This window comes from Podarcis vaucheri (genome assembly GCF_965113315.1).
Source record: "Podarcis vaucheri genome assembly, chromosome: 1".
Classification (NCBI taxonomy): Eukaryota; Metazoa; Chordata; class Lepidosauria; order Squamata; family Lacertidae; genus Podarcis; species Podarcis vaucheri.
The window spans coordinates 30,801,598-30,820,264 of record NC_138759.1 but is presented as its reverse complement, the minus strand read 5'-3'; the positions used below and the strand labels follow the sequence as shown (position 1 = coordinate 30,820,264).

The 18,667-nt window shown below is 43.3% G+C and overlaps 1 protein-coding gene across 3 annotated transcripts in view; it reads right to left on the bottom strand.

Moving 5' to 3' along the window:
• The window catches only part of SPTLC2 (serine palmitoyltransferase long chain base subunit 2), a 72,583-nt gene extending 55,611 nt beyond the window's left edge, over nt 1–16,972 (bottom strand). Inside the window, exon 1 of one of the 3 annotated variants that reach the window (XM_082233271.1) lies at nt 16,664–16,972. Coding sequence is in view for 1 of the 3 variants with exons in the window: in XM_082233270.1 (XP_082089396.1) it covers nt 11,066–11,188 (123 nt within the window). In the remaining 2 variants the exon portion in view is untranslated. Of the gene's footprint in view, nt 1–4,137; nt 4,158–11,065; nt 11,276–16,663 lie in introns of those variants that run through there. The other 2 variants (XM_082233270.1, XM_082233272.1) reach the window with 2 other exon arrangements.
• Between the last annotated feature and the right edge of the window lie 1,695 nt (nt 16,973–18,667).

Below are 18,667 nucleotides of genomic sequence, written 5' to 3'. Positions count from 1 at the left end.
GCCAACTGTGGGGTTGCGGCGCTCATCTCGCTTTACTGGCTGAGGGAGCTGGCATACAGCTTCCGGGTCATGTGGCCAGAATGATTAAGCCGCTTCTGGCAAACCAGAGCAGCGCACGGAACCGCCGTTTATCTTCCCACCGAAACGGTACCTGTTTATCTACTTGCACTTTGATGTGCTTTCGAACTGCTAGGTTGGCAGAAGCAGGGACCTAGCAACGGGAGCTCACCCCATCGCAGGGATTCGAACCACCAACCTTCTGATTAGCAAGTCCTAGGCTCTGTGGTTTAACCCACAGTGCCACCCGCGTCCCTACTTGCTAGGATAGACTGCTATAAATTGCCTTACACCCAAGGCCCTTCATAACCCCTTGGAAGCTGCAGCTGATAGAAAATGCAGCAACTGATGCAACAATAGAAAGAATAATAGGCTGGTCCACTGCCAATGGCACTGGCTACAGGGCAAAACTCAAGATGCTGGTTTGGGGAGTATACCATACATAACCATTGCACCAGAGCTCTCTCATCAAGATCAAGAGGACACTTCTACTAAGAGAACACAAGCTAATAAGATTAGCTTGGTGTGGAAGAACAACACATACTTCTCTTTGATGGCTCCAATATTACATAATTTGGTAGCTAGTACATCTTCCTCACCAGACCTTCACAAAACAAGGACTGTGTAAAGGCCTTAAGGTAAATGCTAAAGGCTTAATTTTTGCTTGGCTTAATCACTCTTTCATTCTAGTTTGTTACATTTTGTATGCTAATGTGCACTACACATCAGGATTTTATTGGCTCGCATTCCTGAACAGAATATTCTGTTCTCCTTTTGATGCTCCAAAATTTCAGATAATGATTTAGTGGTAAGGCCAATGAGCTGTTTAGAAGCACGCAATATCCCAGGTTCTTGCACAAGTAAATCCTTCCTGCAATGTTGCCAACAAACATAGCAATCCATTTGGTGAATTTCAATGAACAAAATGTTTCATAACACAAACTAGAAGACTGCCTTTATATTAATATATAGCCTAGATTGGCTATAAATGAAGCATTAACATGCATAAAATCATAGCTCTAATAAAATACAACATATAAGCTACTTGCTTTCTATCTTTTTCAGAGCTTTAGGTCACATATGTGCATTCTTGGGATTGCTTCATAACAGTAACCAATCTTGTTTGAATTGTTCAAATTGTAATCTCAGTTAACAGCTTGTATTTAGTGTGCCAAGAAAAGATGGGAGGGTCCGAGAGTAAGAAACCTGGTCATACCAAACATCTCTTAGAATCAAAGAATTGTAGAGTTGGAAGGGTACCCGTGTCATCTAATCCAACCCCCTGCAATGCAGGAATCTCAACTAAAGCATCCATGTCAAATGGTCATCCAACCTCTGCTTTAAAACTTTCCAAGGACGGAGAGTCCACCACCTTCTAAGGGAATCCACTGTTGAACTCTTTTCTTTGCGGAAAAAAACAGTTTTAGTAAATCCTGTCAGCCTAGTAGGTAGGTAAAGGTAAAAAAGGTAAAAAAAGTGTGGGTGGCACTGTGGGCTCAACCCTCGAGCCTGTTGAGCTTGCTGATCGGAAGGTTGGCGGTTCAAATCCCCACAACCGAGTGAGCTCTCATTGCTCTGTCCCAGCTCCTGCCAACCTAGCAGTTTGAAAGCATGCCAGTGCAAGTAGAAAAATAGGTACCGCTCTGGCGGGAAGGTAAACACAATTTTTTTAAAAAAAAAATGTTTTATTGATTTTTGATTTTTAACAATATTGTAACATCTTATCTCCATTTATACATTTTTAGCTCCACCAAGCTACTCGACTTCCCTCCATTCCATTGTCTGGTTTTTATAAAACACATATTAATTTCACGCATTTGTATCATCACAATTCTACATTTGTCCTATCTTATCATAAACTCAATGAAGAAAATAGAAAATTTATTCTAATATACACTGCATGGTTTATCTCCGTCCTGCCTGTGTCTTTACATGTTTACAGTAACTGTCTATATACTGAATAAATTTGTTCCAATCTCTCTGAAACACTTGGTCACTCTGGTTTCAGATTTTCCCTGTCAGCTTTGCTAGTTCTGCATAGTCCATCATCTTCGTCTGGCATTCTTCCACCATCACTAATTCTTGCTGTTTCCACTTTTGTACTAACAAAGTTCTAGTTGCCGTAGTGGCATACATAAACAATCTCTGGTCAACTTTAGATATTTCCTCTCCAATCAAACCCAACAAGAATGCTTCAACTTTGTTGTTGTTGTTTTTTAAAAAAGTATACCTAAACATCTTTCCCCAAAATAATTTAACTTTATCACAAGTCTACCACATATGATAGAAGTCTCCTTTAATATTACATTTCCAACAATTCTCTCATTTTATACATTCTAGCTAGTTTGGTTGGAGTTAAATACCATCTATAAATCATTTTCATTATATCTTCTTTCAATGCCATACATGCCATGAATTTAATTCCTTCATTCCATAATTTTCACCATGAATCAAATTGAATATTATACAAAAACCTTTCACCCATTTTATCATTACCTCTTTTACTTCATCTTTTGTGTGCCATTGTAATAATAAATTATACGTTTTTGACAACAAATTTCTTTTACTTTCCAACAATTTGGTTTCTAGCTTAGATCGAGAGAAGGTAAATGCTGTTTTCGTGCGCTCTGGCTTCCATCACGGTGTTTCACTGTGCCAGAAGTGGTTTAGTCATGCAGGCCACTTGACCCAAAAATGCCAGCTCCCTCGGCCTGAAAGCAAGAGGAGCACCACATACCATATTTTTCGTCCCATAAGGACGCACCTAGTTTTTTTGGGGGGAAATAAAGGGGAAAAAATTCCTTTATTCCCCCCCCAAAACAGGTCGGGGAATCCAAAGCAGGTCGGGGAACAGCGGGATGGCGGCGCTCCGCCTCCCCGCTGTCCCCTGAGCTTGTGGGGCTGGCGCTGGGGAGAAGCTGGGGGAACTCCCGCAGGGCTCCCTAGGCTGCGGATTTCTGCCTGAAGTGTGGGGCGCTCTGCTTCAGCACGCCCCGTGCTCCGTGCAGCAGGATGCTATCCGCAGCCTAGGGAGCCCTGCGGGAACTCCCGCGGGCTCCCCAGGCTTGCTGATAGCTTCCTGAAGCCTGGTGAGCGAAAGGGGTCGGTTCGCACCGACCCCTCTCGCTCTCCAAGCTTCAACGAAAGCCTGCATTCGCCCCATAGGACACACACAGATTTCCCCTTCATTTTTGGAGGGGAAAAAGTGTGTCCTATAGGGCGAAAAAAGCAGAGGATAATACTGTTAAAATTAAACTATCTCAGGTTAAAGATTCTCAAAGAATCTGAAGGATGATAGTACAGAGAGAAGTAAAGACATGGAAACGGGGAACAAGTAAGCAAAAAATAGCATCACAGAAAAAGTGACCAGGGGATTGTGCAGACCACAGCCTTCCTCTCACTTCTGAGTCTTTGTCAAGCTTTGGCCACATCCAAGATTTTCTCTTAAAATATTATTTTAAATTTTGTGTCCCTGTCTTCAGCTGCAAAGGGGCAAGTGACACAAAATTTTAAATAATATAAATAATATTCATTACAAAATATTATTTAAAATTTTGTGTCTCTTGCCACCTTGAAGCTGAAGATAGCTTATGATATTATGCTATTCATCTTTAAAAAACACTCATAATAAAATAAACTGGAGAAACTGGCAGTATTAAAACATTCTCAGAAGTCAGCAGCCAGGCTTTCTGTGGAACAAAAAATGCTTTATGATCTTTATGAAAAAAGAAAAGGGAAGGGTCATAACCCTGTGGAAGAACACATACTTTACATGCAAACGGTCTGAAGTTCAACCCCCAGCATATACAGGAAGAGCTAGGATGGACTCCTGCCTGAAAACCTGAAGAGCTACCGCCAGCCAGTGTCAACAATACACACAGTTGAAATATTTTCCTCAGCTCTGACCCCAATGTATCTGTGGTAGTTTCCTATAAGGCCTTCTCCTTGGGATAATGGCAGTATTGCTGACTTACATATTATGTGTGCATTACATTTCAGGGGTAACACATAAATCCAAAATAGTCGAACAACCCTTTAAAACTGAGAAATGCCCCATAAAAATCATGGTGCAGCACTTACCAGCTACGGTACTTAGCCTTCCTCTTCAGTGCTTGATGTTGTTCCATGAAGTGATGGGAGAGGCTTGGGTGTATGATGGCGAGTTGCATGTGAAGTGGTTGGCTCTGATTTAGCTTCAGAAGTAGATTGCATGGGCTCGTTTGCTGCTGCGTTATTTTTTGTGAGCAACATGGTGATTAGCAACTGTCACTGTTATCTCTTGAGCTGCTCAAACATTTCTTGATAAAGACAAAGTGTCTGTAACACCATGTGTGATTTTGAGGCTTCGTTCCAGAAAGGGATCAAAGTCAGCAATCAAATCATTTAGGTGCTTTTCTGTTTGGAAGACTTGAGCGAATTCAAGCGGATTTAAACTTATAAAAGCACACAGTTAAATTGCGGAACTTGCTCCCACAGAAGTAGTAATGGCCACCGGCTTAGACAGCTTTAAAAGAGAATTAGACAAACTCATGGAGGGCAGGGCTATCAATAGCTACTAGCCATGGTGACTATGCTCTACCTCCAGTCAGAGGCTTCTGAATACCAGCTGCTGGAAACCACAAGAGAAGTGTTCCTGTGTTCGAATCCTGCTTGCTGGTTTCCCACAGGCAACTGTTTGGCCACTGTGAGAACAGGATGCTCTTCATTAGTCAATGTTTGTCCAAGACCCTCAATTATTCAACTACTTCCTTGACGCCAACAAAGCAATCAACCCCCACTCGCCTGAATATCTGGACAATATGTTCCACTTTGTTGTTGATTGTTGGAAAACACTCAAAGCCATTCCGACATTATTTTCATAAGTTTCACCAGCAGGCATTCACTGATCACTCAATGTAAGTAATGCAACTAGCGTTGTTTAAGTTGCCTTGAATCTGCGAAACACAACTCAGTCGAGAGGTTGGATAATGGAGGTCATATTGGGGGAGAGAAAGACAATTTCAACACTGTTAAGGACAAAGTGGGTTGCCTCGGGGTGGCTAGGAGCACTGTCCAAAACCAGTAACAGTTTAAAGTCCAGTTGTTTCTCTTCAAGGTAGAACTTCACCATGGGAGTGCAGCACTTGTGGAACCAATCCAAAAATGCTGCTGCAGTCATCCAAGTCTCTTTACTTGAACACAGGAAGGTTATTTTTGTTCTTGCCTTTTAGGACTTTGGGGGTTTTCTGACCTGTACAGCAAACATGATTTATTAAATGCTCAACTGTATTGCCACACCATCTTTAGCTGCTTTGAAGCCAGGGATTTGTTTCCCTGTTTTGGAGATGTAAGTCTGGTCAGGCATCCCCCCCTCCCAAAAGAGGCCCATCTTGTCAGCATTAGAAACTTGCTCAGGAAAATACCCCTTTTTGTCTATCAGCTTCTTTAATTGCTCAGGGTAGGCTTTTGCTGCCTCTTTGTCTGCAGATGCAGCTCCACCAATTATGTCCACATATTTAAGGTTGAAGTGGTGCCTAAAACTGTCACACCAACCATGGCTGGCTTTGAATTCCTTCCCAGGCTGCTGATCCATAGCAGAAGGTTTGAAGAGTGCCTACAGGTTGAGAGTCTTTTGTCTCAACATGACAGGCACATGTTTACAGTTCATGTCTTCCAGCAATAAGTATAATGCCTCTGCAGTCTTCACTAAAGCCTTGCAACACCTGCTGTCACAGCCTCACAGGTTTCTCTCTTGAACCTTGATGGCACAGATGCTGGATTCATTGCAGCTATATTTCCACGCCACATTGGAGACCGACATGCCATCCTCTCAAGCAGCCCAACGCAGCCACTTTTTCTTGCAGTGTTGGAACCAATCATTGTCTCCAATGTTGCACACCAGTGGAGGAACCTGGCTTCCATTTCATGGCCATGCTTTTTAATCCTCCAGCTGCACCTCTGCACTCTCTCCCAAGGCTGCTGCATTCACCCTGCACCTCCAAACACTCCCCCAAGGTGAGTGCAATGGTGCAATGGGTTTGTTGACTTTCCCGTTGGATGCTCACCTTTTTACAGACAAGCGCATAAAGTTGAAATTCTGTATGTTAAATGTGCATAAGCTGCAACTTGACTGTATAAGCTCTGCTCATTGCTAAAGCAGTGCTTGCTTTGAGTGACATTGAGACAGAGGCACAACTTACAGAGCAAGAAGGATAAAGGGCTCATAAAAGGAGATATGAGCTAAATTGCATAGGTTCCAAACCAGATAAGGCTATAAAGCCAAGAACCTGCACTATGAACCGAGTCTAGAAACTAACTATATAAACAGTGCAATTAGGCATATGCTCCTTAAAAATGAACAGCAAAGTACAATTCCTTGTGTTGATTATAAACTTGCAGACATGAGAACTATATGTAGCCCAGGGATGAGAGGTTGCAATAAATAGACTGATAATTTATTTCTCTAATTATTTGAAGACGGTGTCAAAACACTTTATTCCAGTTATTTATTCTGAACTCTTGGGATACAGCAACTTGGAAATCTTCCTCCAAAAGAGGTTTATCAAAAAAAGAAAGCCAGATACAGGTCAGTAGCTGGTCATGAACTTACCTTTTTCTCTTTTTTATTAGGGAGCCATTCAACACCCTAAATGAGGTTACATAATCCCAGCTATTCAGTGACCCCAATGCTGTATTTCCCTGGTACCCAGACATGTGTTATGTTAAGGGATTTCCCCTTTCTTGCTCCAACTGACAACTTAAATGCAAATTCCCAGTAAGCAGATATGGCCACTATGAATGTGGCTGCTATATACGTAGCAAGGGGAAACTCTCTCTCTATTGAAGCAAATATAGATTGACTACCCTAGTAGTTACAAAGTAACTGATTCAAGTGGGAGCTGACAGGGCTGGCACCAAGCCTGCACTATTCTGCTACACATTGAACAGAAACGAGGATAAATTAAGACACAATAAGTACTGTCCCAAGTCTCAAACCTAGGAAGGTTATGCTATACATACGGTAGACGCACAAGACATGAGGTGTTCTACCAAAGAATCCACAAAAGCAGTCACTAAGTATGCCATGCTGACTGCCCATCCCCAAATGTCCTTTCCTTTCTGGGTGTGAAGGAGTCAACCAAGATGAGACTCAGAAAGGCTCTAACAATAATTGCGTGCATGGTTACCAAAAGCTCTCAATGTGTGAAAATGCAGGAAGCTATGGAAGTTGCTCTGAAGGAACGGTTTCCGGCTGGGTAAGCCAACTATTTCTGCTCATAGGAGCTAGCAGGAACTAAAAACCAAGGGCTGGTGGTAGTGCATTCAATTCCTTGCATTTCAGGCTAGCAGTTCAAAATGTTAGAATTAAAGAGGGTTTGTTCAGTCTTACCTAAGAATGGCAAGATGAAAGAACAATGCAGGACATGATTTCTCTCCCTGCTTTTTGACACAATTCATAACTCAGGCTAGAATGTTTAAAATCATAGCAGTTCTTTGTAATAACATTCGGTGTATTAGAAATTCAAAGAATGCCCTGCAGCTGGCAGAACCACTCTTTTCTAGTTTATGTATTTTATGGTCTGACCCTCTCTATTGTTGCTCAGAAGTTCCACCACGTTCAGTGGAACTTATTCCAATTTAAGTGTATATAGAACTTCAGAAAAACATGGTGAGAACTCATCTGTAGAACAGTTGGAAGTCTTGTAACTTGAACACAGCATGTTACTCAGTTGTTTTAAATAAAACTTGTTTGCACCATTGCGAAAGTGTGCTTTACTTATTTATCAACAAAAATCTTTATATACTGCTAATCATTAAAATTCAGAGTAGTTTACAACAGGCTTACTTAAAACCATACAAGAAAAACCACATAAAAAGTTATAATCAGAGACCCACTAACTATTAGCAAAAGATCTTTTCTTCATTGCTACCATAAGGTTGGTGACACAGAAAGGTTTTCAAAAGGTGCTTTTAAAACAGAAAGTGCCTGCTAAGCATCTATTCAATGATAGGTTCACAGGACTGGGCCAATAAAACAAAAGGCTCAGTTTCTAGTTGCTGTCAAATGAGCCTCATCAACTCAGGGGATAACCAACCACACTCCTGCAGATAATTTCAGTGATTGACCGCAGCCACCACAGATGCTTTAACAATGGTGTCACATGTTGTTGGCCATGTGGCCCCATGAACAGTCTTGCTGCTGCATTCTGCTCCAATTGGAATTTCTGAACGAAGCCCAATCACATTTCCACACGGAGCATGTTGCAGTATCAGGCTATCCCTGTGCAACAATGGCCATAGCTTGCAACCCAGGCAGAACTGGTAAAAGGCACTTCTAGTCACAGAGGACACTTGAGCATCTAGTGATGGAGATGTATCCGGGAGCTCCCAAGCTATGCACCTGCTCCTTCAGAGGGAGTACAACCCTATGGAGAACAGATAACTTTCCAGTCTCCTAGGTAGGGGAATCACCCACTCCAAGAGCCTCTCCTTCCAGGATTCAAATACAGTTTATTGGCCCATATCCAGTCCAACAGTTCATTCAGACACCAATCCAGAGTTTTCACAACTTCTCCAGATTCAAATGCTGTGAGAAACATAGGTGCATGTGTGTGTGTTTGTGTGTCACAGGTTCTAAATGAAGGATCTTACATACCCAAAATCTGATTTAAGCATGACCCTTGGTTAGTATTATTTATTAAATTTGTATACAACCCTATACCCACTTTCCCAGAAACTGGAAGCAGATACTGCACCTGAGACAGTTTCTAGCTAGCCTATTAAAGCAGGTCTCAGTACAAACTGCCATAGAACACATGCTTCATGTGAACATGTAGTTTTCTTCATTTCTGTAATAAAAATGCTTGGATAAGGAATGTCCAAAATGGATAGTTTTCTCACCTATTGTAAATGTTTAATATTTCGGCTTTTAACAAAAATTTTATATTTGCATGTAAAATTCAAAATGGAAAAGGTCAAAAGGCATGAAGTGAATCAAATATTAAAAACAATGTGTTCACTGAACTTATACAAAGTCCGAGATATTAATTCATTCAGTCTGAATAAATTTAGATCACGTCAAAAAATGCCTATACAGTGGTACTAATGCAGTATTATGGTGAGACTGGACTTCATGGATGGCCAGTAAAAAAAAATAGTTGTCTACCAAGGTCATCCAGATACCTCACAAGGTTGTTGAGGAATAAAAGAAAATTTGTACAATGAAGTGATTGTCACCAGAAGACAGCGGCAGTAGTAATCAGTAAGCATTTGTCAGCGTTGCATACAAGTGAAACAGAGCAAATCAAAACACAATACAGTGGTGCCTCGCAAGACGAAATTAATTCGTTCCGCGAGTTTTTTTGTCTAGCAAATTTTTTGTCTTGCGAAGCACGGTGTCGGAAAAGTTTTGGAAAAGCTTCATAAATCACCAAAGTCTTCAAAAACCTCAAAAAAGGCTACCACATCACGTTCTATGAGTTGCTCCTCAAAGTCAAGTCGCAACTGTATTAACAGTGTTAAGAAAAAGGAAACAAACTTGCAAGACGTTTTCGTCTTGCGAAGCAAGCCCATAGGGAAATTCGTCTTGCGAAGCAGCTCAAAAACCGCAAAACCCTTTCGTCTAGCGAGTTTTTCATCTTGCGAGGAATTCGTCTTGCGGGGCACCACTGTGATAGGGCAGCAAGTTTATTCACTAGTAAGTGTATGTAGGATAGACTTGAAGGCTACTAAATTCTGCAAGTCTAACTTCTAAATAAACTTACATATGATCAAGCTACAAGAAGAAAAGCAGCAAAACACAATAAATCATAACCAAACTAAGTGTCAATAATGGCCAGAACATCTTAAGATATAAAAAGTAGTACAACTACTAAACACACTTCAATTTCAAGCATCAGTTCCAGAAATAAGTTATACACACAGTAAACTGGAGCAGGATTCATGGCTTTTATATAAAGCACCAGAATGTGGCCTTAATTAGAAATTCTGTGTTTCTTTTTTGTTTTACCACACACACACACACACAGCATGCCAAATTCAGAGGGTTGCACCCCTGTGAAACCCCCCCACTAAACTATAGAAGAAACACAGTTTCAGGCTGCTGTGAATGCAGTTAAATAAGGAGGATCAAATAGGTGGCAGATCCCCTTCTTACCTGGCCCCGCGGCTTATCGAAGGCTAGATACGGGAGTCTCATCCCTATCCCCCACCAAACAACTGGGGGCCACAACTTACCCTTCTGCTCCTAATCCCTGCCACTTCCACCCCTGTCCTGGGGCTTCCCCCTTGATCTGAATATGAAGCTCGGCAAAGAAGACCATTTTTGGGGGGGAGGGGGGTTGACAGGCCTGCCCTCGTGCCATCATTTATTAATCAGGATGCATTGGAATGGGGGTGAAGGAAACTCGCCTTCCAGCCCCGGAAGAGAGTAAGCAGGTGTCTTAGCCTGGAAACCTCAGCCAGTAAGGCCGGCGCTGTACTCCTCCTTTCTTGAATGCGAAGGGGAAATTCGGCTACTGAAACCAGGGGAGTTAATTTCGAGACACGAAGTGTGCGTGTCCCTGCGGAAATCATCCTGGGCTTCCAAAGCCGCCAAGAAAGAGAAGGAAGGAAAGGAAAGGAAAGGAAGGGAAGGGAAGGACGCCAGCTCCGGGTTAGATCAACTCCCCGTCCCCTCGAGGAAAAGAAGAGGAAGGGAAAGGGAAAGGCACTTTTGCTTCCCTCCGTCCCTTCCTGGAGCGGGGAGTCGCCTGACTCTGCCAGCCTCGAGCGTTCCTCTCGGCCACGCCAAGGAGGGGAAGGCGGGAAGAGGCAGCCGCTCCAAGCCATCCTTCTCCCTCTTTCCTGCGGGGGACGCCAGAGGCAAGCGCGGCCCAGCCCAAGAACCTCGCCCTGAGGCGAGACTCCAGCCCAAGCGGACGCGCGCCGGGACCGAGCAGGCCGCGGCCTGGGTTCCGCTCTGGGGAGGGGCCGCTCAGCAGCGGCAGCAGGGCGCGCCCGGCAGAGGAGCCCCGTCGACCCGCCTCACCTGGCCGTGGGGCTCCGCTCCTGGGAAGCCTCGCACGTAGCCGTTCTTCAGGCCGTGGTGCCCGGTGAGGCTGCAGCCGTTGGCGCGGGGCTCCCCGCTCAGCTTCTCGGCGCCGCGCTCCATCTTGCCGGCTCAGTCAGGCAGTCAGCGGCCAACAGCCGAGAAACCAACCACCGCCCGTCCCTGCCTTGGTAATATCGCACCGGAAACGCAGCCGGAAGCGCCCGCCAATGACAGGCGGGAACGTCACGGCGGGGCGGGGTCGGAGCGCATTACTACACTGACACGGTGGGGCGGGGTGGTGCGCAGAGTGGAAACGCCCTCGAAAGGCAAGCCGGGCGGCGGGACCCAGATGCCTAAGCTCGGCGGCTCGGCGCCCCGAGATTCGAGAGGGCCAATCCCGAAGAAGGCGGTGTCGGTTTCGGGGCGGGGTTAAGCGGATGGACGGTCCAATCGTAGCGGAGAGGGGGCGGGACTAGTACGAATCGCTCCGTGATGGAGGTGGTTGTCTTCGGCGGTTCGAGCCCGGCCGTAGCAGGTGGGATTCGGTGTGGCGTTGCCACAGAACGATGCATTGAATTTAAAGCCCGTTTGGCCTTTGAGCTCTTTCCTACTGGAATGTTCATTTTTGAAATAAGCTAATTTCACCTCGACAAACCTAGACAGCATCTTAAAAAGCAGAGACATCACCTTTCCGTATAGTTAAAGCCATGGTTTTCCCAGCAGTGATGTATGGAATTGAGAGCTAGACTATAAAGAAGGCTGATCGCCAAAGAATTGATGCTTTTGAACTGTGGTGCTGGAGGAGACTCTTGAGAGTCCCATGGACTGCAAGAAGATCAAACGCATCCATTCTTAAGGAAATCAGCCCTGAGTGCTCTCTGGAAGGGCAGATCCTGAGGCTGAGGCTCCAGTACTTTGGCCACCTCATGAGAAGAGAAGACTCCCTGGAAAAGACCCTGATGTTGGGAAAGATGGAGGGCACAAGGAGAAGGGGACGACAGAGGACGAGGTGGTTGGACAGTGTTCTCGAAGCTACCCGCATGAGTTTGACCAAACTGCGGGAGGCAGTGGAAGACAGGAGTGCCTGGCGTGCTCTGGTCCATGGGGTCACGGACATGACTAAACAACAACAAAATTTCCCCTTTCCTGGCTGAATTTGCGGTTGCCAAGACGACGCTGCCACCTGAAATGACTTTTCTGTTTCACGCTCTTCGGGATGGATCCCGGACAGGCGATTTGGCAAAGGGGAGCTGGAAGCTTTTGGGTTTTTTTGAAGAAGCTTCTTCTTCTCATCAAAGCTTTTGAACAAGCGAACAGTCTGTGGGTGAGATGGGGTGTTATTAGGAACTGTATGTGTGATTGCATTATTACAGAGGAGAAAGCCGGCTGCCCCACTCATGAGGCAGAGTGAAGCGGCCACCTCGGGCGACAGAACATTTATACACTGCTTGATTGTAAACAAACAAAGAAACCTCAAAGCAGAAGTGATCTCCTGATTATATGACTGTAAAATCCTTTATGCAATTTATCATGCCACAAATACGCATGCCATCCAAATCTGTTATCATGTCCTTCAAGAGCTAACAAATTTAATCCAGTCCCGGATCCAAGCAATGCAAGCAGCTTCCTCATATAATTTAAAATCTGGAAAGGAGAAACCCCTGTCTTTAACGCCCATAAGTAATTTATATTTTATTCTTGGTTTCTTCCCTTTCCAGATAAAATTTGCAATAGCCCTTTGCCATTTCTTGAAGCATGCTGCATTACTTATAACCGCTACTGACTGAAATAAAAATAACATTTTTGGCAATACACTCATCTTAATCACTGCAATTCTTCCTAACTATGATAAATTCATTCTTCCCCATATTTCTAAATTCCTTTTTATTTTGTTCCAATTTTTTCATAATTGTCTTAATAATGTTAATATTTTTGGTTGTCAACCAAATTCCTAGCTATTTAACTTTTTTTTGGATCTCTATTGCTATATTCTGCTGTAGTTCTTTTTTATCATTTTTGATAGATTTTTCACTAACAGCTTTGCTTTATTTTTATTCACTTAAAGCCTGCCACTTGCCCAAATTCCTGTACTTTTTTCTAAAACTTTCGAAAGAGAGTTCTTAGGGTCCTTGACTGTAATTACAAGGTCATCTGCATATGCCTTTAATTTATATGTCTTTTCCCCCACCATAATTCCTCTAATGGTTTCATCTGCCCTGATATTTCTCGTCAGGACTTCTAGAATCAAAATAAATAAGAAAGGTTATAATGGACATCCCAGTCTTGTTCCTTTCTGTATCTTACAATTATCTGTTACCACCCGATTTACAATTAATTTGGCTTTTGATCAGAATATGTTGCTTGAATCCCTTTCCTAAAATTTTCTCCAAAATTCATTTCTTCAAGGACTTTTTTCATAAATTCCCATGAGACATTATCAAACGCTTTTTCAGCATCTATAAATATCAATGCTGCCTGATTTTCATTTCTTACTTCCAAGTATTCTATAACATCTATGATATTTCTTATATTATCCTTCATTTGTCTCCCCAGAAGTAAACCGGCCTGATCGTGATGTATAGATTCCTCCAATATTGTTTCTATTCTATCACCCAATATATTAGCTATTAGGGTGTGCTCTGGCTTTATATCATGTTGAGAGAGAGAAAGAGAAAATTACTATAGAGTCTGCAGGAGAGTAAAGGTACAGTGGTGCCTCGCAAGACGAAAAGAATCCGTTCTGTGATTCTCTTCGTCTAGCGGTTTTTTCGTCTTGCGAAGCAAGCCCATTGATGGATTAGCGCTATTAGCGGCTTTTAGCGGCTTTTAGCAGCTTATCTGCTGATTGGATCAGCTGATAAGCAGCTTAGCGACTTAGAAAAGGGGGGGGAGGAAAAAAAACAGCAGGAACTCGCAAGACATTGTCGTCTTGAAAAGCAAGCCCATAGGAAATTCGTTTTGCGAAGCACCTCCAAAACGGAAAACTCTTTCGTCTAGCGAGTTTTCCGTCTTGCGAGGCATTCGTCTTGCGGGGCACCACTGTATTTCCTATCCTTTCCCTTTATCCGATTTGGGATGCGATGCATGCCAAGAGCAGAAATCAGTATGATTCTTATTGCTTGAGAAGCCAGTCTGGTCAGAGTAGCACATAGCAATGATGCCTCTGCCAAATATATGGCAGTCACTTCAAATGTCAAGAAGCGAAGATTTAAAGATTAGATGCCAGAAACAGGTGTGTGTTACTGGATGACAACAGAAAGGATAGGGACTCATACGGCCAGTTTTCAGCATGAGGCAAATATATGAACCCTGGTAGATTAAACCAAAGCCCTATCTACCCCAACATCCTGTTTCAACAGAAGCCAGCCAGATAACTATGGAAAGCCCACAAACAGGACACAAGGGCAACAGCCCTCTCCCTTTGATTGTTCCCTTTGCTGCCTCTGATCTTGGAGGTAGTGTGCAGTACAGCCATAATAATAATAATAATGATAATAATAATAATAATAATAATAATAAATTTATTACATACCTCGCCCATCTGACCAGGCCTCCCCAGCCACTCTGGGTGCCTCCCAACAGAATATTAAAAACACGGCAAAACATCAAACATTAAAAACTTCCCTAAACAGGGCTGCCTTCAGATGTTTTCTAAAAGTCAGATAATTGTTTATTTCCTTGATATCTGATGGGAGGGCATTCCACAGGACGGGCGCTACTACTGAGAATGCCCTCTGCCTGGTTCCCTGTAACCTCACTTCTCGCAGTGAGGGAACCCCTAGCAGCCCCTTGGAGCTGGATCTCAGCTGAATGATGGGGGTGGAGACGCTCCTTCAGGTATACCGGGCTGAGGCCATTTAGAGCTTTAAAGGTCAGCACCAACACTTTGATTTGTCCTTGGAAACGTATTGGGAGCCAATTTATGTATTTCAGGACCAGTGTTATGTGGTCTCGGTGGCCACTCCCAGTCACCAGTCTAGCTGCCACATTCTAGATTAGTTGTAGTTTCCGGGTCCCCTTCAAAGGCAGCCCCACGCAGAGCGCATTGCAATAGTCCAAGCAGGAGATAACAAGAGCATGCACCACTCTGGCAAGACAATCTGCGGGCAGGTAGGGTCTCGGCCTGCGTACCAAGTAGGGCTGGTAGACAGCTACTCAAAGTATAAACCCTGGGTAAATGGGCCTGAAACCCCAGGAATCTTGCACTGCTTAGAGATTGGGATGGTAGGCAATAATATGAATTCTACACCTCTATGAGACTAAAGATTCATAGAGAATATGCTCTCTAGACTCTTGCTGAATGGTCTGCAGGTGAGCAAAGTGTAAGACTGGTGGATTTGTAGCCAATTACATTGCATGATTTTAAATTTATTTTCTAATTGCTTTATACCCTCCAACATTTCTCTGATGAAAATAGGGATGTTCTTAATAATAATAATAATAATGGTTGTTGTTGTTGTTAATTTATACCCCACCCATCTGACTGGGTTGTCCCAGCCACCCTGGGTGGCTTCCAACATATGTAAAATAATAATAAAACATTAACCTTTTTTTTAAACTTCCCTATACCTTCAGATGTCTTCTAAAGGTTGTATAGTTAGTTATCTCCTTGGCTTGGGGGTTGCATAACTCCATACCCTCCAGCATTTCTCTGCTGAAAATAGGGACATCCTAATTCTAGGATCAAATCAGAAACTGGGATGGCTTCTGTAAATCCAGGACTGTACCTGGAAAATAGGGACACTTGGATGCTGTTTTGCAGATAAAGAGGTTTCAGTCAGAATAACCCCCCTTTCCCCTAGTTGCAGGCACAGCACTTTTGTCTCTCTGTTATATTCACTCCAACTTCCTGATGATGTCACTTTTGTGTGAATGTGTCTTAAAAACAATGCAAGAATTTAGTCTTACTTCCTGGTGCAGCATTTCCTGACTAAATGAAAACACGTAACCGCACGTAAAAGGAAGAGAGAGAAATTTAGAAGTAGTGCACCACAAAGGACACAGGACAGACAAGCATCACGTAAGAATGAAAGGCAAGAGAAAATATTCTTCATTGTTTAGTCTTGTCTGAGGCTAGAAAAGGTTGAGGTCTGCCTACCATTAACTAATCAGAAGTATATGCAATAACAGAGATGTTCTGTATAACTCAACCGCTTGTGTACTGTTACCTATTTTTCTGTCTTACGTGCACACACACACAAATGTTATTTTATGACAATAGCTACATTCAGTGTTTGAACAAAGTTTCTGCCATTGAAAACAAAATGGTTGGGGAGGATAAAATATGCAAGTCTGCAATATATTCAAGACTGATTTCCGTATTTATTTATTCCCCATCTCTCTGCCTTATATCCAGAGGCAGTTCACAACAAAATGTACAAATCCATTCAAGAAATAAAATCAGTAAAATCAAAGCAACGTTAGAAACAAAAAGAGCGAGAAAAGATCAAAGGAAACCGCTGCAAAATAGCATTACATTGGAGCATTGGTAGGATAAATCAAATGCCTTCAAAATGTCAGATCTAGCACTTTATAGGTCAATGCAAGCACTCTGAATTATGGGTGAGAATATGGTATAAAATAATACAGTGGTACCTTGGTTTATGAACTTAATTCATTCCATAAGTCCGTTCTTAAACCAAAACCATTCTTAAACTGAGGCGTACTTTCCCTAACGAGGCCTTCTGCCGCCGGTGCCCTTCCACCGCTCAGCTTCTGTTTGTAGACCGAGGTAAAGTTTGCAAACACTACTTCCGTTTTTGCGGAGTTTGTAAACCGAATAGTTCATAAGCAGGGCTGTTCATAAACCGAGGTGAGGCGTTCCCAAAGTAAAGGAATGATTGAACTCTGATTAATAAGAATAAACACAGAGACTTGAACCAGCAAGACTCTGGGAAGGGTGCGTATAATAATCTCTCTCCTCCACTCCTCGACCAGGTCGTTTTATTCACAAAAGAACTTTTACAGAGTGTTTGTAAGAACCAATAAGATTTCTTCTGAGCATTTCAACAAACCCGCATGGGGACAAAGATAAACTACCAAAACTAATTAAGCATGGGGTAAACAAAACAGAACTACAAAGGAGTGCATTTGGCAACCCCGGGAGGTGATAAACAAGCAATACACACGATAAGGATGGCCAGGAGGACAGTGATCATTATCACCTTCACGTGAGATCTGTTTCCTGGTCCTAAGATTAATATCCTAAGATTAACATACCAGAAAAACTACATCAAAAGAAGCTGCCCACTATCTTTGATGACCCAGGATGCCTGCCTGCAGTATGTGACTTGTCAAGAAAGAGAAATGGAACAGGGATGCAGAGGTGTGGATTGATCAAGAATCATATCAAAATAGTTTAAACCCAGTCAACGCAATGCTTTCATTGCTGACACAGATGGCTTACTCTATATTTCTTATAATTCCTCATAGCAATCCCACCTGATCACCACACCGAGGAACCACTGTATTCTGGATGCTCCCCACAGTGACTACCTGAGTGAAATTTACAGGCAGTCCCTTTGTGACTCTCAGATTTACGTATCAGGTGCAAATCCTCCTTGCTGGCTGGTTCTTCCTTAGGAGAACATTTGGGAGAACCATGACCAACAGTAAACAGTGGCTCTGGCAATTCCAGTTCAGCCTCAGACGATGGCCTGGTCATTGCTTGTGTACCTCTCTCAATAACTGTGTCATCTGTACTAGAAATGTCAGTGGTGCTTTCAGTGTCACTCTCAATTTCAGAATCTACATCTGTGTTGGGATTTATGGGGAAACTGTGGAGAACCTCTCTCTCCTGTCAAGCAGCACATTCTATATTCCTAGTAAGAATCACTGTGTCAGAATCAGGCAATAAAACTCTGTGTTGACCTTTCTCATTACCCGTGAAAATGCCCTGTGCACCTTTTGCACCTTGCCAGTGTGGTGTAGTGGTTAAGAGCGGTAGTCCCGTAATCTGGGGAACCGGGTTCGCGTCTCTGCTCCTCCACCTGCAGCTGCTAGGTGACCTTGGGCCAGTCACACTTCTCTGAAGTCTCTCAGCCCCACTCACCTCACAGAGTGTTTGTTGTGGGGGAGAAACGGAAAGGAGAATGTTAGCCGCTTTGAGACTCCTTAGGGTAGCGATAAAGCGGGGTATCAAATCCAAACTCTTCTTCTTCTTGCGGTGTTTCTACCCACATGTGAGACCCAAAAAGCTTTAAGTGCTTGACAGAAGGTTTTCTCTGGAACAGTTTCTCAAAAGGAGAACTTTCCATACCAGCGGAAACCTTTCTTACCCACGTGTAAGAAAAAGCGTTCAGCAATTCAGCCCAAAACTTCTGGGGCAAACCTGCACTTAGCAGTTGTGCTTTCATGCCTTGTTCCAACTGTGTTCACCTTGACACATACACTCTTGTTCAATGAAGCTTCTGAGACAGCAACCTTGTGCTCAATCTCCTGTTCACATCTGAAGGTTGCAAGAGTCAACACTGTTTCCTCAGACCAAAGTCGCTTATCACCAGTCTCTCTGGACTGATGGAGATTTATAGCCAGGGAGGACCATCAGAGATACACCCCGAAGACTTGGGAAGTTGGTGGCCTTACCAGGCGTGTTTCCAA